Below are 25730 nucleotides of genomic sequence, written 5' to 3'. Positions count from 1 at the left end.
AGGGCTGCTCTCCCAGTGCTCCTTTGTGGTGCTGGAAGTCACACATTGCTCCTGTCCTTTCCAGCGGGAACGCAGGGCCAGAAAGGCCTGGATTGGCCCTCTGTACCCTGTGGGCACAGCTGGCCTGGAGCAGGTAGCCCTCAGTCCGGGGTCTATGTGCTGGGCGTGCATCCAGAGGGCCCTGGAGAGCTGAGCCGTCCTCTCAGATCCACACCCGCCCCATGGAGCACTTGGAGTGACCGGCAAAAGCTGAGGAAGACAAGTCTGGGTCAGCATTTCATATCAAAGACAGGTACAGAGCAAGTTTATTTCAGCTGTATTTGACTTCCATATAAAAAAGCCAGAGAGGAATGTAGCTCTTGGCTCCTTAGTACAATCATAGTTTATTTGATGCTTTATTTCCGCAATTTTAGTGCTTGTATTAATTATTTTTGAAGATTTCAGTTAATAGGTGCAGGGGTTGGTTTGTTTGTCTGTTTATCCCCAAGTGATTTTCACTAAATAACAAATCCGCACAGTTCACTGAGCTGACTGAAGTCATTCCACTGCAGTTTCCCTACTTCTCATGCAGTACTTCTCATGGACAGATGAGGCTGCTATGGAATTGGTTATTTCAGCTGGGGCAGTGATATTTAGGAGACTGTCCCCTCCCTGCTGAGGGCTCTGACAAGCCTTGACACAAGTAGTTACTCCTGCCTGGCTTCTTCTAGTCTAGGTCACTATGAAGTGGGATAACAGAGGGCTGCTTGCCCTTTACAAGTGCTTGGAGGCTTGAGGTGGTGCTGAAGGTGACCACCAGTGTCACAGTGTGACACCTGTACCAGTGCTTCCCTGCTCTGTGCCAATGTCACCCCACCACCGGCACGTCCAAACTTTGGTTTGCATTTAGAGGGCACTGGGCTGCCTTGAGAGCTGCTTCTCCCTTCTGCCAAAACATTCCTGCCTGGACTGCTCCTGCAGTCTTTTACCTTAACATTCAGCTTGGAGGTATTAAAGCACTGTCAGCTGAAATCCCTGGCTCCACCACTGACTTTCAAATTTGTAGTCTGGCCTTCACCTTAGCACAAGCAAATGCTTATTTAGGTTGTTTTGCAAGTGTCTGATTTAATGACATCACCAGATTTCTGGCTAATCAAGAACTTTCCAGAAGCAAACAATAAATGGCACCAAAGCATATCCTTGAAGTAGATTTTATGTACAGAACCCTGAGTATTAGCAAGCTCATTTTCAGTAATGAGATAAAAAACACAGAATCAGCTTTTAGGATCAAAGATACATTTTGTTCAACACGTGTTATGGTACACATATATGATGTGTAACAAGCAGCACACCTGACACCCCCTCAATGAAAAGCACTGTCTCCAGGCAGAACTGTTTGGTACTCTTATAAATCCAAAAGAAGATCAGGTTGTATTGTCCCAAGAAAGAGCATCTAGTTGGGGCAGACCAAAAGGTTATTTTCCCCCAAGGAAGCATATTGAATGGACCACATTATTCTCCAGATAATGGACAAAAACCTTCTTTATTATGAAAACTTTATGCCCTTTCTTAAGCATTAATAATGCTGGGGGTGTGTGGGTGGGAGAGCAGGTGGGTAGGAGTGCTAAATGGAAAAGCAAAAAGCAGAGCTATGAGGCTGTAATTTCTTATGAAATATTGCTCCATGTGATACCTCTTTGCTTTAGAACATTTTTATAGAAGAGAAATACTTTGCATTTCCTGCAGTCTTCAAGTTTTTGCTGGTTTTTGTGACTGCAGTACTTCTGAAAGGCAATGGGGAGGGGATAGCTTGGGATTTATTTATCCCAATGATGTACAGTACCAACAGCAGTGGAAATTTCCTTGTGCTCTGGGCCAGTGCCTGAATCTTGTCTAAAATCATCTCCTAGGCTCAGAGCAATATCCCTCTCCAGCTCTCCAAGCCTCCTGAGATGGGACTCACTGCTGTTCTTCCAAAACCATTTTCTTGTGCTTTAGAAACTGGGTGGTTTTCCCTCATTATCCCCTTTGGAGGTCACAGAGTGAGAGTGGCAGCAGAGGTTGCTGCCCACGGAGATGAATTCAGGGGGATTCCTGGGATTAGCTCCATGTCAGGGTACCTGGAACCCTTCCATCTTCTGTTTGCTTGGAAAATTCTGTCACTGAACCTGATTCCTACATTGTGGTTACCAAATGTTTCAGCTTCACAGCTCTGGCTCGTGTGGCAGTAATGGCCCTGGAGGATTTGCAACCTGTTTGCCTCACCAATGCTATTGTAAAATTGTGAAATATTCCCCACAGTTACTAGTGAGGATTTAGAACTGTCCTGTTCGTGAGAATTCCAATGAGAATTTCCATTCAGGGTCCAGAAAACTTCATCCACAGTGTCCAGAAACTCTTTTATGAAGTGATCAGATTGAAACTTGTCTTCATAGTTGCACAGTTTTTTTCGTGGCTGAAAGTAAAATCCAGTGAGCTGGAAAATTCACTATATAGACTTCACCAGCCAGCTTCTGTCTAAATTAAAGAAAGACTCCATTTTAAAGAATAATAACATTATAAAAAATAATTAACACGAGAATGAATATTTGCAGCCCTATTACTCAGAAGCAGGAGAAGTAATGAGCAAGATTAAAATCAGTGCTGGCCTTTCCTGTTAGAAGTTTATGGGCATTTAATGAATTTAAATGGGAAAAGGAAGCTGATAATTGAATTATTCGTAAGAACTTTATTCAGCAGGGTTTGAGTGATTGCTGTTGGCTTTCACTGCTGTGCTCCCCTTTGTCACCTCAGCCTGTACACTGGGAGCACTGGATCTATATTTATTTATGTAATCAGGCAAACATGAGAAGTGTGCTATTGATTGCATTGACTGGAAACATGGAACCAGCACCCAAAAAAGGGGAATTGGAACAGGAACCAGCTGCTCAGAGATTGTTACAGCCACCTGAAGAGCTAGACAGGAGCAGAGAAGTCATTTCAAAGAGGTAACTGTGTCAGGCTGCAGAAATGCTTTTGGCCCTCCACACATGTAACACTCAGCAATTACATGGGGACCTGAGAGGAAAAGAGATTCCTGCAGGAAACCCTGGCTGGGTAATTTGCACTGGGCCATAAAGGAAGGCAGAGAACAGCAGAGCAAAGGCAGGCTCAGCCTACACAACTAGCAGGGAGAATGCTGCAATGTGAATTAATTCTCATTAAAAAGGTGCGTGGAACAGCAGGAGAACAAACTGCAAGTCTCTGCAGATGGAAAGGGCAGTGGGAGGAAGGCACCAGCAGGGAAAATGCTGCAAATTGGTGTTTTGGAGAAGAGGCAAATGCATTCACCCTGTCAGCTGCCAGAGGTTTCTGTTTATTGCAGGCTGTGTGTGGTAGCTAATGTGTGTGGGTCCTCGTGGCTTTGGGGATTGTTAGTTTGGGGTGGTTTTAGCACCTTAAAACCCTCAAAAACTGTTGGAAAAAATCTAATAACTGTGAGTTATCCAGATACTGACATCCCTACAGACCAGTGGCCTGCAAAGAAACCCAAAAGGAACTTTTCCCTTCTCACAGAAGTCAATCCATTTGCCACAAACACAACAGATGTTGAAAGGAAGTCATTTTAAACTGTAAGGTTTAAATTGGCAGCAGGGGAAGACAAGTTGCCAAAATGTGTTTTTGTTTTGTGTTTCTGAAAGCCTCAATTCCTCCTAGTGGGAGACTTCCATGTTTGGCCCCTGCACAGATACACTTGCATTTCATTTAATCTGCTGGCCCAGTCAGAAGGCTCTGGCTAAAAGAAATGTCCTGGGAAGCAGATCCAGGGCAGCTGGCCCATGGAGAGCTCTGCACTGCTCTGCTTTTAGCACCAGAGGTGATTTTTGAGGTGCACCAATGAGGGTGTTGGCTGTATTTGCCATGTGGGGAGAAGCAATGGGGTTTGGTCCCTGGAACTTCCCAAAGGCAGCTTTTCTGTCTGGGTGTGAGCACTCCAGTAGCTGCAGGAACTTCACAGTGTGCATGAGCAAAGCTTAAGGAAAAAGAGATTATAGTAACAGATCTGTGGAAATAGCTAAAAAGGCAGAATTTCAGGGACAATTTCAGAGCAGATGTGAGTCCTCAGTGTACAGGACAGCTCTGAAACTCTGGAATTACTTTGTAATAAGTTGTACAGGATCCTTTCTAATTATTACACGTGCAAAGAAGTGAGAAGCGTTTTGTAAATGTAGTGGTCAGAGAAGGAGAGTAATTGAAATGTTAATTCTAATCATATGCTATGCTCATGCATTGATTTTTTAATTCATGTTATCCATTAATTAGTTAATGCCTGTAAAGCTCATTGAAGATAGAAAATGCTAGAAATCACTATGGACTATTGTTACTATCATTATCCACTAAGTTTAATTGGTTCTTGTACATTTTAAGTGGATTATTGAGATGTAAACTTGGCAAAGATGATTTCACACTGTCCTCAGAATCCTGGCGAAGTGAGCAGCTGCAGTGGCCATCCATACAAATCAGGAGACTGCCTCGTTTGTGCAGATTGATTCAGAAATCTTCTTAGGTTTGTCCTACATGAGCATTGCTGATGGCTTCCCTGTCCCCCAAACCCCTCCTTGTTGAGGGCCAGGCTGGCACAGCCTTGTTCAGCCCAGCCTGGTGATGGTATTGCTACAGGGGGATGTGTCACAGGGCTGAGCAGTGATTTATGTCCCTGGAAGACAAGACACAAGAAGATTATAGCACAAAGATGAGAAGATTCTGAATTTCCCTGTGGGGCCAGCATATTTCTGTCACCCTTTGAGGAAGGGGAGTTGACTTTAAAGCAATAGTATCTTTAACAGGATCTGGTTGGAGTTTGTTGTCTTTTCTTTCTGTGTCTGTAATCATGATGAAACCCTCTGACTTTGTCCTTCATTCTTGTCTGAGCTTTGGAAGGTTGTATGGAAAATAACTGTTTCCATCCAACCTTTTTAATATACTTATTTATAAATAGCTGCTTTTGAGGGAAGCACCAACATCTGATCTTCTTGGAAGAAAACCTCTGGGAGGTTTTCCTTTCAATTTGGTCCAAACTGCTTCCCCCCGCCCCTGTGATAGATCAGGGATGTTCTGGGTTTGTGTAAAGTTGAACATGGTTTAGTTGCAGAACCTGCTTTATTTCCAAAAGTAATTCCTCATCTTCCTGTGGCTGTTTGCAACAGGGCTCTGTGTTCTACATTTTTCCAAATGTTTTGATTTTAATGCTTATAGGAACCACTAAAAAATGGTTAAAAAATCTCCCACCAAAATAAAAAAAAGGCAGTAAAGTGGAAAAAAGAATACAAACACATTTGCTCTTTTTAAAAAGACATTTATCAAAGTTCAATCAGCTGGGATTTTCTGACACATGGCTGACTTGCAAAATTCTCTTTAACATATTTGCATTTTTGGCAACGTAAGGAAGTACCACTTGGATTACTGCAACTGTGTGAGGATTTTAGTTGACAAGAGGAAAAAGTAGGCAATGTGATTTTTTTTCCTAATTATTTTTTGTTAGCTATTTACCTCTTCTAGTTTTGTTTCTGTCATTTTCTTTGTCTAAATGTCATTCTGCTTTTAAAAAGAGATGAGGACCAAGGCTGGTAAGAAGTAATTGAGCAGATTATGAGTCCAGGTCTCCTTGCAAGTAATGGCAAGCCGTGTTTTGGAGCCAGTGAATTTTGGGACAAATTCTGAAATATCCAACTGGTCTCTGCCTCCATAGCACTGAATTCCTATTAAAGATTAGTGAAGTTTGTTTCCTTTTGCAATCATAACCTTCTGTTAGTCAGTTCTGGGGTCTTAGCAGTGCCATCATACCCCCAGTCCTTGAGGACTGAGCCCTATTGTCCCTACCCACGGATATTAGAGAGCTGCAATCTGTTCTTTAGCCTTGAAAAACCCTGGCTGAGTCAGCCGAGGGGATCTCACATGGTGCTGAAGCTGCAAGAGTTCGCTGTGCAAAGATCTTCGTGCACATTGTTTATCTAATGTTACAAACAGAGAAAATGCTCATCCCCTGAAGATTGGGGTTGGGGTTTTTGGCCTCTAATACTTCCTTGTTGGAAACAATTGTTTCAACTGCAACCTATCCATTTATTTTCAGAACCACTTGCCCTTGGCATTTTTCATACCCCAGCTGTGACAAAATGTACAGCAATGAGATTCTCTTTTCTTTCCCTGTGTATTCCAAACATTATGGTGTGTGTCATCCCAAATTGCTGGGAAGTGACTGAGGTCAGCAGGATTTTGCTGTCCGTTCTCAAGGAATGGTTTGTGCTTTGCTTAGATTAAATCTTATTTCTTGGAATTGCTAAGTTGCCCTCTCTCTGTTTTAGCTCTGTTTCATTCAGTTTAGAATGTCCACTTTGGTCTGTCATGCCTGTGGCTGTGCAAGCCACAAACAGGGATTTTCTCTGCCCATGAATTCCTGCTCCACTTAAAAACTCCAACAAGCCAGAAACCCCCTCCCTCTGATGCCCAGTTTCCTGAGTTCATGCATCTCCTCTGCAATTGATTAAGTAATAATAGCTCAAAGGAGGACGCTTAGAATAGAAATCCTGATTTGGGTGTTCCTTTTTATTTTGCTGTTCTTGTTTATAAGCAAATAGACCAAAATGTGCAATAATGTGCATATCATTGCAGCACAGTGTTGTAATGATACAGCATGTAAAGTTAGCACTAGATAGAGTAGTTCACTTACCTAATCTATTGAACACGGCCTAATTAAATATTTAATGGATTTTTCCCACTGAGAGGAATCAGCAGAATAACTAAGGAGTGTGTTCCTGGAGATGAAAGTTGCAGAGGAAGGTGATCTGTGGGGATTGTTGTTCATTCAATAACCTCATGAGCTGCTCTGCCAATTACTGTGTGCCTTCCTTCCGAGAGGGGCACTGCATACATTGATATGTAGATGCATATTTCAGTGGCCTGAAACCAGTGAAAACTTCAAAGTCTTACTGCATGACATGGTGCTAAACGTTCAGTTGATTACTGTTTGCTGAACTGACAGTAAGGTTGTGGTTTGTTCCTTCCTTAGTTTAACATGAGTGCAGCTTTGCAGTGAGAAATGCCCACATATTAAATGGGACACTCAGATTTAGCTGATTCTGCCTCTTTCCTCTGCAGGATCCAGAGGTCTAAAGGTGTAAATTCTAGGAGCACAGTCTTTTTATGGACTGGATTGAGGCCAGTCCTCTCCTTTAGTGGTTCTACAGCCCCAGCTCCAAGGGATCCCTCTCCATGGCTGGGGGTCTCAGGTGCTATTGCAGTGCAAATAAATCAGTGAGGCTCAGCGTGGATAACACACTGCAGTCCTTATTCCATCCTGAATGGCATTGTCAGAGCTGGTAATTAATTAATTTCTGGATCCATTGGTGACTGCACAGGGCTGGAGCAAGTGAACAGTTTATCTCTCAGCAGGCAGCTTCCTTCTACAGTCTTGTTCCCACTGATGTGAAGGCAATGACTTTAGATCCAGCTGGGCTTTAATTCCAGCTAAAACTTAGAACTCCACCAGGCATTGTGATAGTTTTACAGCCATAACATTAACTCTCTTTTTCTGGGCAACTTTTCTTGTTTTTCTCATCAGAACTAATGTGTAGATAGCTATTAAAAAAGAAATGGCAAAAGGTGTGTGCTGTCCTGGTCAGTCTGTGTTCACTGGGCCCTTTACTGACCCTGAGTGAGCCCAGAGGGCTCTGAGCTCTGGCTCCTTCACCCCTGATATTGCCATGTTCCACCAGAGCCCTGTGAGGAACTGCCAGTGAGCTGGAGACCCAGGGTTTGCTCAGATGTGAGATACAAACCCTAAGAAATATTGCAGTCGTTTTTGAACTGCTGGAGCAGCACTCAATAGGAAGTGCCATGTTCCCCTAGATAAGCTCTGAATGCTTTGCTTCATAGGAACCCAGACGTTGGAGGGTTTTGTTGTTGCTGCTGTTGAGTTTTCCTTCTGTTCTTTTCCTCTTGTTTGTTTGTTTTTTAATTAAAAAGGAGTGGGGGAAAAGAAGCCCAGTTTTAAAGAATAGGGATAAGGAAATGGGAATTATCAGAGCTGCAACTGGTATAAAGGAAATGAATGTTATCACAGCCACATCTGCTGGAGAAGTTGTGTTACTCCTGCTGCTTTTTATTACCTAAAAATTAAAGGACTTTTGTCTTGGAATTCTTTCTTGCAGCAGGAGCTGTGCAGAGCTAAGCAGCCCTCAGATAAGCCTGGGTTAGGGCTGGCAGAGCAGCATTACAAGTTAACTTGTCAGGAAATGAGCTGTGCCTGAGCTGCTGTCCTGGCTCTGCAGCCCAGACAAGGAGGGACAGTGTGGAAAGCAGCACTCCAGATGCTGTGGCCTGGCCACTGGCTTTGGGAAGTGCTGAGATGGACCTGGGCTTGCAGTGAGGACACGAGACTGATGTGGACTGATGTGCAAATATCTCCTGTGGGTGTTCCTTAGTTTTAGGCTTTGCTTTCATTACTTGGTTTCCAATTTTGTACTCAAGGATCCATGCTTGGCTGGATGGATGGTTTTGTTTGTGTTTTTAAACCAGTCTGGTATTTAAAGTGACTCCAGGGAAATCTTCAGAAGAATCTAATTTTGCTTCTCTGTAAATAGGTAATCCTAGTAAAGATGTGAAAACCTTAGGATGGGAAGTTTGGATAATTTGGAAGTCCCTGGAATTGTTTCCCACTGAGCTGCACTGTGGAGGTTGTCAGTGAAGCAGCAAGAGACAGGGAAAAAATGGCTTCTGCAACAGACCACTGGTGTCTCTGTGACAAAGGAAGTGGTGAATAAATAACCAATGATTTCACAACAGAGCCCACCATACTGCAGGCAAAACCTGAAACGTTGGGAGATCTGTTGTAAATTACAAAATCCTGCCCTACCAAGGAAGGAGCTGGATATAAAAGGCCATCACATAACCATGAGACAGCCAGAGAGTGGATGGGTGACTGATTTAAATGGCTTTTTTGCTAAATTAAGATGATTCTAAATGAAAAAAAAATGTTACAAACTGTTGGAGGTCTGTCCTGTTGGAAATTAGTTTTACTTAAGCACACATAGCTTTATAAAAAATGCAGTGAGTAATCACTTTTTGTAAAAAGGTTTTATTAACAAGTATCAATAATGCCTTAATCTCATTCCAATGCTTGTGCTTGCTAAGTATGTTATAAATGCTTAAAGCTTTATTGATGTCTTAGAGGAGGACAGAAGGTCTCCATCTTCATCTGGAGATACTGTGCCAGTATTTGTTATTCTTCCAGGGCTGGGGAAGCAAAGGATGATGCTGTAGGACATGCACCTTGTCTCACTCTCCCCCATATGGGCATGCACTTTATTTCCATCAACAAGAGTGGAAAGAAGCATCTGGCCCCTTACTGACTCCCTAATCAAGTATGAACAGGAAGCAAAGTCCAGTGTTACCCAAATGATGAATGGGAGCACAATTAAAACAACCCCACAGATGCTCTGGTTATGTGTCTGTGTTGGATCCCAGCCAGAGCAAACTGTCAGCTCTGCAGAAAAGTTGCCAAGCCCTCCACGATAAAATCAACCCCATAAAAATGTTATAATTAACGATTTCCCTCTATCATCTATGGATGCCTTTAAGTTACTGTCTCAGGGATGTTTTCTGCTGGGTTGGAAAGGAGCCTGTTTCCATTTTTGATGTTGTCTCTAAGGATGAGCCGTCAGCCCACTTGTTTAACCTTGGGCAGTTATAAACGTGTTCATTGACATGAAGCTCACTGAGATGAACAGGCAGGTTCAGGAGCATGGGCCAACACCTGCAGAAGCAATTTCCCTGCCAGTTTGAGTATCTTTCCCTGGCTCAGGGAAAGGGCTTTTCCTTACTCACCTCCTGTGAGTAATCCATGGCTTGGGGTCCTGGGTTTGTCCTGGAGGAGGGACACACAAGTCTGCAATTGAAAGCAAAGGCAAAGTGCCTACGTGAGACCCTGCAGGAGTTCTCATTCTATTTCAAATTCCAAGTCAAAGCTGCAGGTCTGGCTGAGCCACAGGCACTGCCTGAGCTTAAGCAGGATGTGCTGCTCATTGCTCTCCACTCCTCTCCTCTGGGGCATCTCTGGTGGCTGTCCTGAGTCAGGGTGTGTTTAGTCTGCCCCAAATGCAGGCTCCTGTCAGCAGGGATGGACTTGCTCCATCTCCATCCCTGGCCTTGTGGGTTCCTTCCACCTCCCTTGCATCCCATGCAGCTTCTGTGAGCCAGGTCAGTGCAGTCATGCATGGGAAAGCCAGTTATTATTCATAAGGGGTGGATTTTCCCATTATTTTTTCATTGACTCATGAAGCTGATCCAGTTTACCACACACTTGCATGGTCGCTGGACCATAAGGAAGGTGTAGGTGGCAGCAGGAAGAAATTCACAGAAAACTTTTACTTTGTGAGAATTTGTGAATTTTGAAATATGAAAGTAAACTTTTCAACCATTTTAAGAAGAAAAACTTTTTATGTGATTAGTTTTCTTAGAGAATAAATAGAAACTATTTATCACAATTAATTAATTAAAGGGGTTTAAGTTGCAATTTCTGAAATTTAAAAAAGCTCAGTGACTAATTCAAGCTGAGCTTCTCCTGTCTCTTCAGATTATTAATTTGAAAACATTTTTTTCTAGAGTTCTTTTAGATTTTCTCCTAGTTGGAAATACAGGAACTTCTTTCTCTCAGAAGTATTTCTGGGATGAGAAAAGTGCATGTTGCCTGGTTTGGTTTGCTCAAAGTTGGTAATTTACTTTTTTACCTGTGGTCAAGTCAGGAGCAAAGGACGAGGGTTCCATCTGTAAATGCTATGAATGCAAAGTGTCTGTACTGAAGGATTTTGTTTGTGGCCAGCTTTAGCTGGTTGACATTATCCATAATATCCTTTGTGCAGTGGAAGTGGGCATGCAATGAAGTAGGAAATACTGTGTGGATGGCCTGGTGTCAGACTATGTGACATGTGTACCAACACTCTGTGAGCACTGCTGGAGGCTCCATTAGGAAAAGTTGATCTCTATTGGATTGTAAAATGCATTATAATATATTGGATTGTAAAATGCATTATCTAATTTATGCTGGTACGGTGACTACAAGATTGGCAGGCAGGGCTGGAAAGTGAATCCTATGATGGTGCAAGAGCTGGAGGAGGAGTGAGGAGAAGAACTTGAACCTAGGGAGGACAGAGAGAGCTGATGGCAACGACACAGATAAGGGAATAATGGAGCAGACTGGTATGAGTAGCATGGCTGGGGTGGAGAGAGGTTGGAGAGAGGCTCTGTAGGGACAGGATGGGAAGGGAAGGAAGGGAAGCTCTCTCCTTGGTCAGGGATGGGAAGCTGTGGAGCTCTGCCCAGTGACAGCAGAGAATGAGCACTGGAGAGCAGCTGATGGTGGGGATGCTGTGTTGGGTGTCAGCTACAGACACATGACTGATGGGAAGAACATCTAGAAGCAACTGTAACTAAAATTACTTGAACTTTTCGTTTTTAAAGCTCTCTCCACTTCCTTCCAATTTGGGAATGACATTTTTCAAGTCTGAACTCCTCTCAAAAGTATTTTTGGAAGGTCTGAACAAAAACAGTTTAGCCATCTTTGTGTAAAATGACTGCTAGGCAAGCACTTGGCTATGACATATTTTTGGCAGAGAGCTATTGAACAGCTTTAGGGCCTCATTGGAAATGTCCAAGAGTTTTTAAAATCATCAGATAATTATTATTGGTTATAATAATCCTTAGAGACTCTGCCCAGCAGCCAGAGACTTAAAGCACTGGAGGGTCTGCAGGCAGCAATGAAAAGCAAGTCCTTGAGGATATGCCAGAGAAATTTTTCAGCAACCCTTTCTGGGTATCTGCATGTCCAGGGGTGAGCAGGACACAGCAGTGAAAATGTTACCGAGCTGGCAAAGCCTGGTCAGCTATGGAGATTTAATTGGCTGTGGGTCCACATTGCTGCTGGCATTTGGCTCCTGGTGTGAAGGAACTGGAAGGATGGACAGGGACTGCCACCCCCCCTTGCCACTGGACAGAGGCTGCAGCAATCCCAGCACTGCTGTCTCCAAACTCCTTTGCCCAGACTCTCCATTTCAGGCTGTGAAAGAGAATTATTCAGGGCAGTATTGCAGAAATGGAGCTTTAGTGTGAAAATCAGAGTGTTTGTTGTGGGGCAGTTGTGGTTCCTCACCACTGAGGGCAAAGCCCAGGAGCAGGGAAGTGCTGGGCATTCGGGCACTGGGGTGGGCTGTCTGAAACGAAAGTTTTAAACTTTCCAGGAGATGGGAGTAATTATGTTGCACTTCCCACTCTGGTTTTGATCTTGTTACACAAGCACGAGTGAATGTGAAATTAGATCCTCTCCTTATAGAAACGTTCCAGATTAGTTTCACTTGATACGTTTTTGCTTCCAATATTAGAGCTACACTTGTCCTAGAGCTTTGAAGTTTGAACTACTTCCAGTGTTGTACTCCATGAATTCCCCTATCTCACTGGTGCCTGTACAATAACACTGAGCCTCCTGAAGACACGAATGTGGAGGCTTCATATTTGTGGGGAACACGGTGTTCCCTGGAGCTGTTCATCTCAGATCCCTGCTTTCCGTGGCTCCTTGTGATCAAAAGCTGTGAAATGCTGCTCCAGAGAAACACTGGTAACGTTGAGGCAAGGGGACACTCTTCCCTGAAGCTTTTGGATTAAAAAGTTTTGGGACATTTTTCAGTTAACTGTTTATTTCATGGTTGGAAATTAATTGAACTTTTAAAAATCCAACATCATGTGACCTTTCAACTCATCCACTGCGGAATTAGAAGAAGAAAAGCCTTTATTTGTTGCTGCCAAGCTGTTCTTTTTCAGTTGCATTAATATGAAATATATTTGGGCATAAAAGATGACAGCTCCTTTTCATGGCCTCTTACTGTATTTTTGCTGTGACTGGTCAGATGCTTTTATCTCAAGCTTTGTTATTTGCAATGGAAAAAAAATCAGAGGATTTAAGAGAGTGATAGAGTTTGCAGAAAAAAATAAAATTTTCACACAATGTTTAGCGCTGCTCAGGAAATGGGATTTCGTGCTGGCAAAGCTCTGTGCTTGGTTGGAACTCTTATTGACAGTGATGGGCCTTGGGATTCCTCCTGCAGCTGAGCCAACATGCCACCCTCCTGTGGCACAGGTATTCCTTGGAATGGAGGCAGAGGAGCCTGAGCAGCACGCTGCACCTCTGGGAGCAGCTCAAGTGGGATTCCCATGCCAGGACCCATCCTGGATGGAACTAGGGTGTCTGGCATGTGCCTGGGAGGTTGGAGGCACATGGAAAATGGATCAGCTGAAAGAACTTCTCTTCATGATAATTGGGAAGGGAAAAATGGAGGACTTGTGTGGTGAAAAGTCTAAGTGTAGCCTGTGGTGGACAGGAGCAGGAGAACTTTTATTGTGGTCAAGTATAGCTGCCAGTTCCAGGAGAGGAGTAGCAGTAAGAACAAAGGAACAGTGTTTGATTTAACCCTTCTTGTAGCAACTTTTAAATAGGACTAAGGGCAGAAAATAATCCTTGTCTGGTGCACTGGCATTGGCAGGAAAATGCCGAGGGAGCTGGCTGGGACAGTGACATGGGACAGGTTCTGCAGCTGCCTATGCAGAACAGCCACAACCTCATGATGTGCCAATGCTGGCATTAACTACTTCCATTTTCCCCTCTAGAACCAGGAATCTTCTTTAATCCTACATAATTCTAAAATTGCAGAACTGGAGGTTGGAAGGGCCCATTAAGTGAGGCAGCCTCCTCTGCCCGCAGGGGGATTATTCAGGGAGAACTTTGTGATTGAAAAATAGGGATTCAACCAATTACTCACCTAATAGTTTCAGTCCATCCACCTCTGCCTCTGAGATCTGTCGTCTCATCTCTCTTTGTAAGCAGCATGAATGGATTATCAAGTTTCATTCTCAGATCATCTGCAAGGCAGATTTATGCAGAGTCTCTGTATCTCTAAGCGAATTGGGGAATGTGAATCTCTTGCTACACTGCGGCTGAATATTCTTAGGGAAGGTGTACAGGCAGCCCAAGTCTAATTCCTGTGAGGGGTTTATGTCATGGCACTCGTCCTGCAGCTGGAGTGAGGAGCTGCCCTGAGGCTCGGTGCGAGCCGCGCGGAGCCGAGGCGGTGATGTAATGTCACCTCCCGCCAGCCGCCCCGCGGGGACATCGCACTGATGCGCGGGCGGCTGCGCTTGTGCCTCCGTTGCCCGGGGCCGGGAGGGCCGGGAGGCTGCCGCAGGTGTGTGTGTGTCCGTCCTTCTGTCCGTCCGTCCGTCCGTCCGTTCGCCGGCTGTGACAGTCCGTCCCTCCTTCCCGCCGCCCCGGGATGGTCCCGGCCGCGCTGGCGAGCAGCGGCCGGCAGGGGGAGCCCGCGAGCCGCGCGGGGCCCGCGCCGCCCCCGCCCGCACGTGGCGCGCGCCCCGCTGAAAAGCCGCGAGCGGCCCCGCGCCCGCCACTGGCGCCGGCAGCGCCCGCCCCGCTCCGCTCCGCTCCGCTCCGTCCTTCCCGGTAATTCTCACTCCGCCGCTGCCGCCCGGCCCGCGCTGCCCCCCGCCATGGTGCGCAGCATCGGCGCTTCGCATCCTCCCCTGCATCCCGCAGCCCCGGGGCGGCGGGCACCGTGAGAGCCACCGCGCATCCCTGGCGCTGCGGCGGGCAGCGGGCGCACGCAGCTGGGGCTGACCTGTTGCAAGAGCCGGGCTTGTCTTGGGGATCTTTTGTCTTGGTCTTTTTTCTATATTTGTTTGGTTTTTTTTTCCTTCTTGACGGGGGAAGTTTGCTCCCCAGCCTGTGACCCGGCTTCCTCCACACCCTTTCCTCCTCCTTTTCCTCCTTTTTTCCAGGATCCGCTGCCTGGGGCCAGAAGAGGTCTCCCTCGTTCCCCCCGGCCCAGCGCTGGAGCTGGGGGCACCCCGCGGGCTCCGGGCTCGCCCTTTCCCCCGGCAGCGGCGGCGGGGCGGCCCCGGGAGCGCGGGGAGGCTCCGCGAGTGCCCCGGGCTGCCGAGCCGCCACCATGGCCAAAGTGGCGGCGGAAAGTTGCGGGGCAGCGCCGGCCGAGGACTTGTCCAAGGTGTCGGACGAGGAGCTGCTCAAGTGGAGCAAGGAGGAGCTGATCCGCAGCCTCCGGCGCGCCGAGGCCGAGAAGATGAGCGCGATGCTGGACCACAGCAACCTCATCCGCGAGGTGAACCGCCGCCTCCAGCTCCACCTCGGCGAGATCCGCGGCTTGAAGGTAGCGGGGTGGGCAGGGTGGGACCGCTGAAGTTTGTGCGGTGTCTCCGCGTCCCCCGCCCGTCCCGCCGGGTTCAGTCTCGTCAGGTGGATGGTCTGGGAGGAGCTGCTCCCGAGAACCGCGTGAAAAGTGGATGAGGACTGGGCTGAATAGCGTTTGATCACACTTAATAATCAATCAAGTGTCCGGCTAAGAGATGACCGGCTATTCGGCAGGCTGCAGGGCACAGCTGGTTTATGCTCTGCCCCTGTGTTCTTTTGGGTTGATAAAAACGCTGAAGTCTTGTCAGCTTTGTCTTAGACTTCCTTTGTTTTGAGTGAGGTGAAGTGGTCCTGCCTGAGGTGCAGGAGAAGTAAGGGTTTGTGTAGCTCATGCTGTTTTCTGTCACTGACTTAGCCTGTCAGGCAGGCTGGTAGGCTGCTGGAGAGAACTGGTCATTTCCAGGATGCAGTGCAGCCGGTGGCAGGTGATGGCAAACCCTTGGCTCGGGTTTGCAATGATCAGGACCAATCCCTAATTTATTGTCTGAAAAGGCATCTGGTAACACATCTCTGATCAAACCATTCTCAGTTGTGTGCTCGTGCAGGCTGCAGTCAGAGGCAGACCAAGTCTGTAATGGCTTATCCCTTCTTCATTTCACTCCCTTGGTGGATGAGAAGCTTAGTCCCTAATGCTTCCTTCCCAGTTCAGAGAACTGGGAAGAAAGTGTGACTGCTTACAGAGCATTACTTTGCTTGTGGATTACAGACCTGTAAAGTTACCTTAGAGTAGGCACGAATACAAACCCATTTTTTGGCTTATTGCTTTGAAAATTTTCAGGAAATTCCTTCAGCGAAGTGAGGCTGGAGGGAAGGAGACAAGAGACAGAAATGCAGTGTGAGCTCTTGAATTATTACAGGAAAGTGCATTAGAAGAGAGTTCTTCACTTGTAGAAGGGCTTTAAATGACAGAACTATTGAGAAAGTGTCTTTGATAATAGTGTGGCATAAAATAAATAGCTCGTGGGGGAAGACAGGTCCTGCCTCCCAAGTTTTTGTCTTCTGCAAAGTATGAGTGTGTGTGTCCCTTTGGTGGTGTCTGAGGGTAAAAAAGACCCACCCGTGGTAGTATTGAGTCAAACTGAAGCTTATATTTGAAATGTAAGTTCAATTCCAACAGTAGTGTCTTTCTCCCAGTTACTTGCAGAAGTGTTTGGATTTCTGCGTCTTCCAGATAACTGCCCAAGCACACTTAGCATGGGTAGGAAGGAGTCACAAATTCCTCTCTCAATTGCAAACTCCTTAAGTCTCGTTTGACTTCCGCCTTTTGTTGGATGCCTCAGCTGGAACTTTCAAAATGAATCCAGGACAAGGAGGTTTTGTTGAGCCCTGTGTTGGTGTCTGGAAATGTCCCTCCTTTGTCCTGTGTGAAATAACTGCTCCATGAGTAAGAATGAGCAGCTGGATCGGTGTCTCCTGCTTCCTCACTGAGGAATTGTGGACTTCCACAACTTTTTATTCCACTGTGAGGTCATTTCAAACATCTCTCACTAGCAGAGATTTTTAAGGACACCTTAAAGCCTCATTGAGATTTTTTTTGCATTGTTAAATACAGGTTAAAATTATTCAAATTCCAAGTTATTTTGAAGCAAAAATCAGACAAACACAGACATTCATGCACCTAAATCCAGTGGAGTTACAAAAGCTTCCTTTTCCTAGGAAACTGTGCTAAAATGGTGTTTCCATAAGACTGACTTTTTAACAGCAGTGGCTAATCTCTAGTTGTTATGTCATACATAAGGAATGAATATGTAGATGATGGGAGAAAGATAAATATGGTCACAAGTCCAAACTACAGGGACAAAATACTGAAAGTGTTTTTATTCTGCTGTAGTAATATCCTGAACAATTTTACTTCTGAGCATTTGCTTCAGAATGTTCCTCACTTAGGGAAGGGCATAGAATCATGTACTTCATTTTGTTAGGGGTGAAAAGTCTATTTAAGCAGATTATTTCATTGCAGAGTGGTTGAAACAATCCTGGTTGAGTGATGACTGACAAGGCTTTTTCTGCCAATCAGAAACAAAATCCAGCAAACCCCAATTTTTAAAAAGTCTCTAAAATGGTCATCTTTGTATGTGACTATGCTTTAGGGAATAGGGAGTATAAATGTTAATAATTTTTTGAGAGAGATTACAATTTCTGATGTACCTTGCACTTTTATTTAGCAATAACTCGCAGGTGAATATTTCTCAGGGGAGTGAGATCATCATGAGAGCACTTCCAATCTTTGCCCAAACTGGGAGCTAAATTACTCTGATATTTAGCATGAAAATTAATTAAACACCTGAAACTTTTCTGCTGTATTAGAAATTAGCTCCAAGCTAAAGGCAGTTTTTGCTGGACAGCAGCTTTGTTTGCTTGAAGCATGGTGCTGTTACAACGTGCCAGATCTACACACGGAATTATTTATACCTCACTGGAGTGCTTAAATAGGAGTTTGCAGCAGTGCTGTCCGCTGGCCTGGGTCACAGTTTAACACCAATTCCTTTAGACACTCCTCTGTCATGACAATCTTTCTTTTTAAGGACATCAACCAGAAGCTGCAGGAAGACAACCAGGAGCTGAGGGACCTTTGCTGCTTCCTGGACGACGACCGGCAGAAGGGCAAGAGGGTGTCCCGCGAGTGGCAGAGGCTGGGCAGGTACAGCGCCAGTGTCATGCACAAGGAGGTGGCCTTATACCTGCAGAAGCTGAAAGAGCTGGAAGTGAGGCAAGAGGAAGTGGTGAAGGAGAACCTGGAGCTGAAGGAGCTGTGTGTGTTGCTGGATGAGGAGAAGGGAGGAGGGGCAGGCAGCCGGAGCTCTATCGACAGCCAGATCAGCCTGTGCCAGCTGACTGCCACCAGCGCCTACATCAGAGATGTTGGGGACGGCAGCAGCACTTCCAGCACGGGCAGCACTGACAGCCCGGACCATCACAAGCACCACCCAAGCACCAGTCCCGAACACCTGCAAAAACCTCGGGGGGAAGGAAGCCCTGAGCACCAGAAACACAGGAGCATCAGCCCAGAGCACCTGCAGAAGCCCAGGGGTTCTGGCAGTCCCGATCATCACTTGAAAGGGCCCAGCCCTGAGCACCACAAAACCATTGTCAAAGTACCTGAACAACAAAAGCACAGCAGCAGCAGTCCAGAAACTATTCCAAAGCACGTTTTGAGTAGTAGCCCTGAACACTTTCAAAAGCAGAGGCCTGGTGGTAGCCCCGAGCATCAAAAGCACAGCGGTGGCAGCCCAGACCACCTTCAAAAGCACACGCCCAGTGGAAGTACAGAGCACCTGCACAAGGTGAGGGGTACGAGCCCGGAGCATCTCAAACAGCACTATGGAGGGAGCCCAGAGCACCTCAAACACCTCAGCGGAGGCAGCAGAGAAGGGACCCTCAGGAGACAAGTGACAGATGAGCTGTCCCCTCACCACAGGAGTTTGTACAACGGAATGAATGGTGGGTCAATACTCGGAGCGAAAGCTCACTTTGAAAGTTGCTAAGGTAGTTCTGGGTTATTCCAGCTCTCTCTGCAGCAGGAATGGTGTTTGGTGTGAAATGAAAGGCAGTGAGCCTGGTGTCACCATCATTCCTTTAGCACATGATTTAATTGGAGCACGTTTGTCCATCTAGCAGATGTGGGGTAGATTAAAGAAGTAGGGAAAAAAGTGCACTTTGAGTTTTGATGTAGGGTATCAAGGAGAAGCTCTCAGCCCTGGCCCTGCTCTGTGGCTGGTGGATGTAAACCGTTTGTCCCTAGGAGCATTTGTGTTTGCATAAGAGAGGACTTGCATTATGTTTCTTGTCCTGCCTATATCTGAGTCAGCAGAGTGGAGGTGAGTGTCTCCAATTTCATTTCCACCTTCCTAATCTGCTTTGTCTGTAGCTTTAAAGACTTTAAAATTTCCTGTTTATTGATTGAAGGCATCTTATATCCTTTTCCATAAGCTTTGGAAAAGACCCCAGATAAAAGAGTAGGCTCAATAGAAATGAATCTGATGGCTCCTAAAGCTTTTCAAAGCCTTGAGTTTGCATATTTTTAATCATAACAAATTAAAAATTTAGGAAGATCAAGAAGGGGTTTCTTTGCTGCTGTTACTGCTGCCTTTTAGAAAGGTTTCCAATAAACATGCCTAGTTTTTAAGAGCTGTGTATCCTGACTGATAGGAATAAATTATTTGTCTTAGGAGAGTCACAATGTAAGTCTTTTGTTATTTTGAAAACTACAAAGTTCAGACGTCCTACTCTGCTGTAGAAATAACTCATTTTAGACTCAGCAGAATTCCTATAGCCTGCTGCCTTTTATTTCTTCCATGTGCTTTGGGATGTTCTCATGAAGGCAATTAGTGTCCTCACTGAAAACCCTTTTCTCAGACCTCTGCACTTAGATTTGAAGTCAAGCTCTGCAAAAGTGATGATTTTGCCTTAGCAAATGGTCTCGGATGGAATTTGTGTTTCCATTGCATAATCAGCTGTGAGAAGCTGTGTTGGCATCAGTGGAAATGGCCACTTGTGAGATGGGTGCTGTCCTCAGAATTTATCACACTGGTCCAGTTGCCCGTTGGGATGAACTTGCACAGTGCCTTCAGTTACCCCTCTCTGCAGGGGCAGATCCACGTTGTTTGCAGTGAAATGTGTGGTTTTGACAGGGCTGACCAACCCCAACACGGTAAGTGCAGAGACTCCTCTTTTGGAAGATTTTAGAATGATTAATAAGGTAAGTGTGTGACAAATAAATGAAGATGTGTAATACAGAAGTTATTAAAGTTGGTTTTGCACAACTTCCATGAAATGCTGTATTTTTCTCCATTCAGTTCTTTGTGTTTAATATTGACCTTCTGTAAGTAACACAAAGTATGGAACCAGACTTCCTAAAGGTGACTTGTTTCTTGCACCCATCATGTTCATCAGTCCACCACAGTTCATGTAGGAAGGTGATCCAAGGTTTGAAGTATGTATTTTTAAAACTCACAGGAGAAGGAAGAAATGGTTTTTCTGTTGCCAGCGCTGCAAGATTTCTGTTTGGTTTTTTTTCCCCAAGTAGCCTTGTTAAGAACCATATTCCTAACAGTGCAGTGAAAGCAGTTGTTACTTTATTCCTGAGCTGACTGGCATCTTTTGTGCAGCATATTTCAGCTGTCAAAAGATTGGACTCAGGCCACAAGGTGCTGGAGAGGGCAGCTGGTGCTTTGGGAGGCTCTTTATTGACTTTAATCAGAGCTTTGCCTGCCCTGTGCTTTATATAATCACTTTTACAGAGAAGTCCCCTTTGGTTTGACAACTTCTCTCACCAGGAAGTTGCCAAACCTCTCTTTTTTTCATATTTATGTAACTTGGTGCAAGCTTGAAGTTTAATTCTGACATTTGTCTGACCTTGATCAAACTTGGTAAGTCTCTTGACAGCTCTGCTGTGAAGAAAGGCTTTAAGCTTCAGGGAAATACTTGCTCTTCACAGCAAGGCTGAATCCTTCTGGGTATTTTGTGTCTTGATTTAGTCAGCTACTGTAAAGTTGTGGGCAACAGTTAATATGGAAGTGGTAGAAGTGCTGGTCACTATAATTTGTTATTGTTGTGAAAATAATGTGTAAATCTCAATTTAGATGCTCTGTGTTTACCTGACCCTGCCAGCTGAGTATAGGCAACAATAAAAATCCTGATCTTGTTGTAAGGAATGCTGGAATTGTGACATTGGGAGTCAAGAAATGGCCTGGAAACCTGGCCCTAAACTCTGATAAAAACACAAGGACAGTATTTTGATTGTGATCCCAAAGTCATGCAGTCAGTATGTTATATCACATTGGTGGAATCCAGTTTGTTTTCAAATTTGGAGTATCTCTAGCTGGCAGATGTTTGCACATCTGTGTCATGAGTTTGCAGAGCACTTCTAAACTTGTTGTAGTCCTTGTGGACTGTCACGTGGGCAGCAAGAGTGACGTGTTGGTGACCCTAAATGATGACTGGCAGAGACAATGCCATTCAAACATAATGCTTTGATATTTAAAGGAGTAAAATACAATATTTTAACTACTTAGTCAGAATTTACCAGAGTCAGTACAAGCCTGTCCCATCTTCCTTGGTCTGAACTGAACTATGAATCATGTCTGAGAAGAGGAATTATTCCTCTGCACGTCCAACCTCGTTCCAAAGCTGCTGTGCTCTCTCCCTGGACCTGATGTTCCTAATTGGAAGCATGTCTGTGAACAGCCTGGCTGTTCCTGGAGAAATGGCAGCTCCCAGCAGCTCCCATTTACCTGGATTTGATCCTGTGAGCACCTGGTGAGCCCAGGGAGGCCGTGCATTCCCCAGGCTGCTGTTACCTTTCCCAGAGCTGGGGCTGTAGGTAAAGACAGATGGATGGATCAGAGTTTGCAGGTTGCTGACAGGCTGGAGCTGCAGTCAGAGCAGTTGCAGTGTAATCTATTCCTGTGCCCTCAGAAATGGGATGTGCAGCTGCTGTGCAGGATGTGTTTATGCATTAATCATTGGCCTCCATGCATGTTTTAAGCTACGTGGGAAGTTACCTCAGCCTCTCGCTCACAGGCACAGCCGAAGGAATAAAGGATGAGGTGATAACATTTCCTTTCATAATTCTTCTCATCTTCTATGCTCAAAGGTTTGATCTTGGTATTTTTTCTTGTATGACATGTCAGCTTTCATTTATAAGATTTATAAGGCTTTAAAAAAACCCTCTACTTCATGGTTCTCCTGCATATTTTTCTGAAATGAGTGTCCTTAGCCTTTGGAGTGACAGAAAATGGGATGGAAGAACTAAATTTGGCTGAGTGCCTGTTAATTGAAAACACATGTATTTAATTCTAGCGGTTTTAACCAAATCAAACATGATAACAATCTTTTGCTGTAATCACACCTAAATGTTCTGTGTAATGAGAACAGAGGTATTTGGGATAGGAAGATTGCTGAAATTAGATGAGAAAATACCAGCAGCAAAAACATTTTGAGAAGAGAGCATTAATGCACCCTAGAAGAATACGTGAGAGTTCAGCTCTGACACGGATATCTGGGGTGTAAGTGCCTCTATAAATTGATCAGCTTTCAGCATTTGCACTCTAAGTGTTGTTTTTTTCATCTAAGTGATTTATTTTCAACTTTCTATTTTAAGAAGTCCTTTGTTTTACTGTGAGCTTTGACTTTTGTGTGGAAGGAAGGTATCCAAAGGCTTTCATGTGTGCTTCTTGCTTCCTGCTGAGGTTATTAATGAAGAGAAGTCAAACTGCTGACTAACACCTCCTGTACTGCTGGAGGTGTGAGGGCTCTTGCAGAATAAATGCAGCATCACCTCTCCTTGAGCTGAGGTGTTTGTAGGCTGAACAGAGACTCAGCATACATTTTGGACACTTTCTCTTATAAATGCACTTGTGAGAAGGAAAATTAAATTAGAAAACACTGCACTGAATAAAAAGAGGAAACTGCAGTGTGACCACAGAGAGAAAAAACTCACAGCAGTGTTATTGAGTTAACTGATACCCTCTCTGTGCACACAGCTCCCCTTTGCTGGCTGAAGAGGGGGATGATGTCATGTTTGCTTACATGTTACGTTTCTTAAAGCTGAAATGCAAATAATCTGCCTGTCATTAATGGCACTGCACAGCACTCTGTGTGATTTGATCCTGGTGGCACCCACGACTGCACATCTGGAGCCTGAGGCAGCATTTCTTATTTTTCAGTGTAACCAAAGGATCAGTAGAATTTTTTTCCTTGACAGTATGAAGTGACACCATGTTTATTTCAGGTATTTAATTTTGAATGGAGCTCTGAAGCTTTGCCAATCAGAGTCTTTCATTTGAATTCTGTAGGTTTGATGTCAAACTTGTAAATTGGTTCTAGCTGTTCCACGCTGTAAGGGAACTGGGGCATGAGATGTGAATATGGATGTGACTACAGCACACTGCATTTATTACCCAACTCGGGTTTTTTGGAGCGATTTATCATGTTGAAAATGTGCTTTGTAGTATCAAAACAATGAACCTTCTAGAAACCCACATTGTAGGACTTTTGGGAGAGGTTTGCAATTCCGTGTCCTGAACTTCACTGACAGAACTCGTTTTGATTTGCATGTTTTAGTGTGTGGTGGATCATCCTTCCAGCAAAACTCTTGATGTGTTAATGGCAGAGTGATGCCTCTCCCTATGGAGTGGCCCGGTTTCACAGGGCTGGCTGGACGTTCAGCACCAATTCCTGCAGGTCAGAGGCTGATCCGAGGGACAGACACGTGCTGGGACAGGGTTTGTGGCACTGCTGGCTGCAGTGGGACGGGCAGTGGGGACAGCCTCACAGCCGCTCCTGCTGCAAGACTGAGAACAGCCCAGCACCTTCTGGGGAGTCACTGCTTCCCAGTTTTGTCTTTTCCTTTCTCCCTGAGGCTGCATATCCCACTATACAGGCGACTCTTTTGCAGTGAGGACTCGGTGCTAATTCAGCCGTTCTTTGGTGGAAGCGAGAGGCAGAGCAGGGAGTGGGGACATTACCTTTAGCTCATTTCCCTGCCAGCAAGGTCCCTGTTAGTCCGTGAGAGGGGTGTTGATGAGGTGGGAGGGAGTCGGTGCTGCCCGGGATTTGGGGCCTGGTCCCGCAGTTCCCGCAGCCCCGTGCAGTGGCCGCAGCCCCGTGGGCAGTGCCCGTGTGCCGTGTTTGGAGAGTCCGCTGGACCTGCCCTGCCACCCGAGCCCGCCGCTCCAGGAGGGAAGAGCCGCTCGCCCATCACAGCGCGGGTAGCGATGGTGTCCCCACAAACACCCCCTGGCTGTAGTGCTGGGACACCTGCGATGGAGCTGGCATGCTCCTCTGCCTTCTGCTTTCTCTGGTTCATTGGGCATCTTTGAGAAACGGTGTCTTTTCTGAGGAGTGAGTGGGAGTTTGTTTCGGTGTGCACAGGAAACAGTAGAGAAGCTGATTTCTTTTTCATGGTGATTGGGTCAAGGTGAGAGCCATTTGCCTTTACCTCAGAGAGCTTATCAGGAGTTTGCACGGCTGTTATTGTCTATCTGAAATAAGTGGGCACATTTGTGTGTTATTATATTTTTCTTAGTGCCAGAATGGCAAATCCTCACATAAAAGCCTTGTCTGAGTCCTTGTGTAGAGAGAGTACCTTTAACCTGAGCTCAGGACCTCATGTATCAGTTCTTCACACAGCTTTTGAAACTAGTGCTGTGAATTTTGAACAGTAAAATATAAGTTTGGAAATATTAGTGATTAAATTGTAAAATTCTCTGAGCTATGGCACTTACAATGCAGTCAGTATATTACAATAATTTTGGTGAGTACTGCTTGTTTAAGACATTCAACTTTTTAGTCTGTATTATGTTTGCCAGTTGGAATGTCCTTTCTCTTCTGTTCACCTATTCTTTTTTTTTTAATTTTAAATTTTTATCATGTACTTAACAATGGAGAGTTGTGCATGCTGTGCAGGGGTTGAAGCTGCATGGGTTAAGAGTTAGGGAAAGTGTGACAGGCAGTGTAGTGAGGGGTTCAGATTTTATGCTGCCCACACACAAAGTGCAGGGATGTTGACAGGAGCAAGGGATAGTGAGGCATTCCAAATTACAGGGTATTTAATGAGGTATAATAAAGCCTTGTGTACATAAGAAAATTACTCTGGCAATGAAAATTCATTGGCTTCTGAGCTAGTAAGTTATGTCTTAATTAGTAAACTGAAGCACAGCTTATCTTGGGTCATACTGTCATGTGCAGAGATATATAGTTACTGAGGGAGCGCTGAGAATTATCTTCAAGTCATGATCTTGATGTAAATCTTGTCTGCCTGTGCTTCTTCACTGGTCAAAGGGTGGTCTCTGGGAAGGGAATCAGCTGGGACTGAAACATAGCTTTGAATTTTGCTTAATTCAGAAAGCAGTACAATAATCTCTGAGAGGGAGTGAGTTATACAAGTATAACATGGGGGGTGAAGGGACTAAAGCTGTCCTTAAAAATACTAAGCAGTAATGATATTACTCTGTGCATATGTAGAGGGCTTGTGAATTTATTTTTTAAGTGGTTTTAATTCTGTAAGGCACACAGAGGAGGGTCAGGACTGTCATCTGAGATGTGTCCATGAGCATTTGGTATGCAGCATGGAAGTGTGTGCAAATGTATTGATTGTCAATGGGAAAGCTGCTATCTTGAGCTAGGCTGTCTTAAAAGATGAACAGTTCTGTAAAGGCTGTGAATAGCAAATAGTCTTAGTTCTACTCATCATTTCTGCTGTACAATTTCGGGCATATCTGCATTGTTTCTGTAACATTCATGGAGAGTGAAGGAGCCAGCAGCTCTGGACCTGTGTGGTTCAGTAAGCATGTGCTTCTTCTACCCTTTATTTTTTATTTGCATGATTCATGTGAACTTTACTGGTTTGTAAAAGTCCCTATAATAAATTAAGTGACCAGTGAAACAGCAGTGCTCAAGGACTGTCAAGAGTAAAAGATGTGTCCTAGTTGAAAAAGGCCAGTGAGCCATG

The 25730-nt window shown here is 45.0% G+C and overlaps 1 protein-coding gene and 1 long non-coding RNA gene across 5 annotated transcripts in view; one reads left to right on the top strand and one right to left on the bottom strand.

Annotated features, from left to right (window-relative positions):
• Positions 1-9119: 9119 nt before the first annotated feature.
• LOC148224153 (uncharacterized) lies at positions 9120-14098 on the bottom strand. The gene is made up of 3 exons (XR_015802081.1): positions 13821-14098; positions 9841-9901; positions 9120-9249 (listed from the first exon to the last, which is right to left on the bottom strand). It is a non-coding gene; the product is annotated as an uncharacterized LOC148224153 (long non-coding RNA).
• Positions 14099-15002: 904 nt separating this feature from the next.
• CCDC85A (coiled-coil domain containing 85A) overlaps positions 15003-25730 on the top strand; it is a 64607-nt gene continuing 53879 nt past the window's right edge. For all 4 annotated transcript variants that reach the window (XM_014895119.2, XM_014895118.2, XM_088160767.1 and 1 more), the window contains exons 1-2: positions 15003-15236; positions 17803-18718. In XM_014895119.2, the coding sequence (XP_014750605.1) occupies positions 15018-15236; positions 17803-18718 (1135 nt within the window). In that variant the 5' untranslated portion in view covers positions 15003-15017. The remainder of the gene's footprint in view (positions 15237-17802; positions 18719-25730) is intronic.

The sequence above is a fragment of the Sturnus vulgaris genome, chromosome 3 (assembly GCF_052056855.1).
Source record: "Sturnus vulgaris isolate bStuVul1 chromosome 3, bStuVul1.hap1, whole genome shotgun sequence".
NCBI lineage: Eukaryota > Metazoa > Chordata > Aves > Passeriformes > Sturnidae > Sturnus > Sturnus vulgaris.
This window is presented reverse-complemented; position numbering and strand designations above follow the sequence as displayed.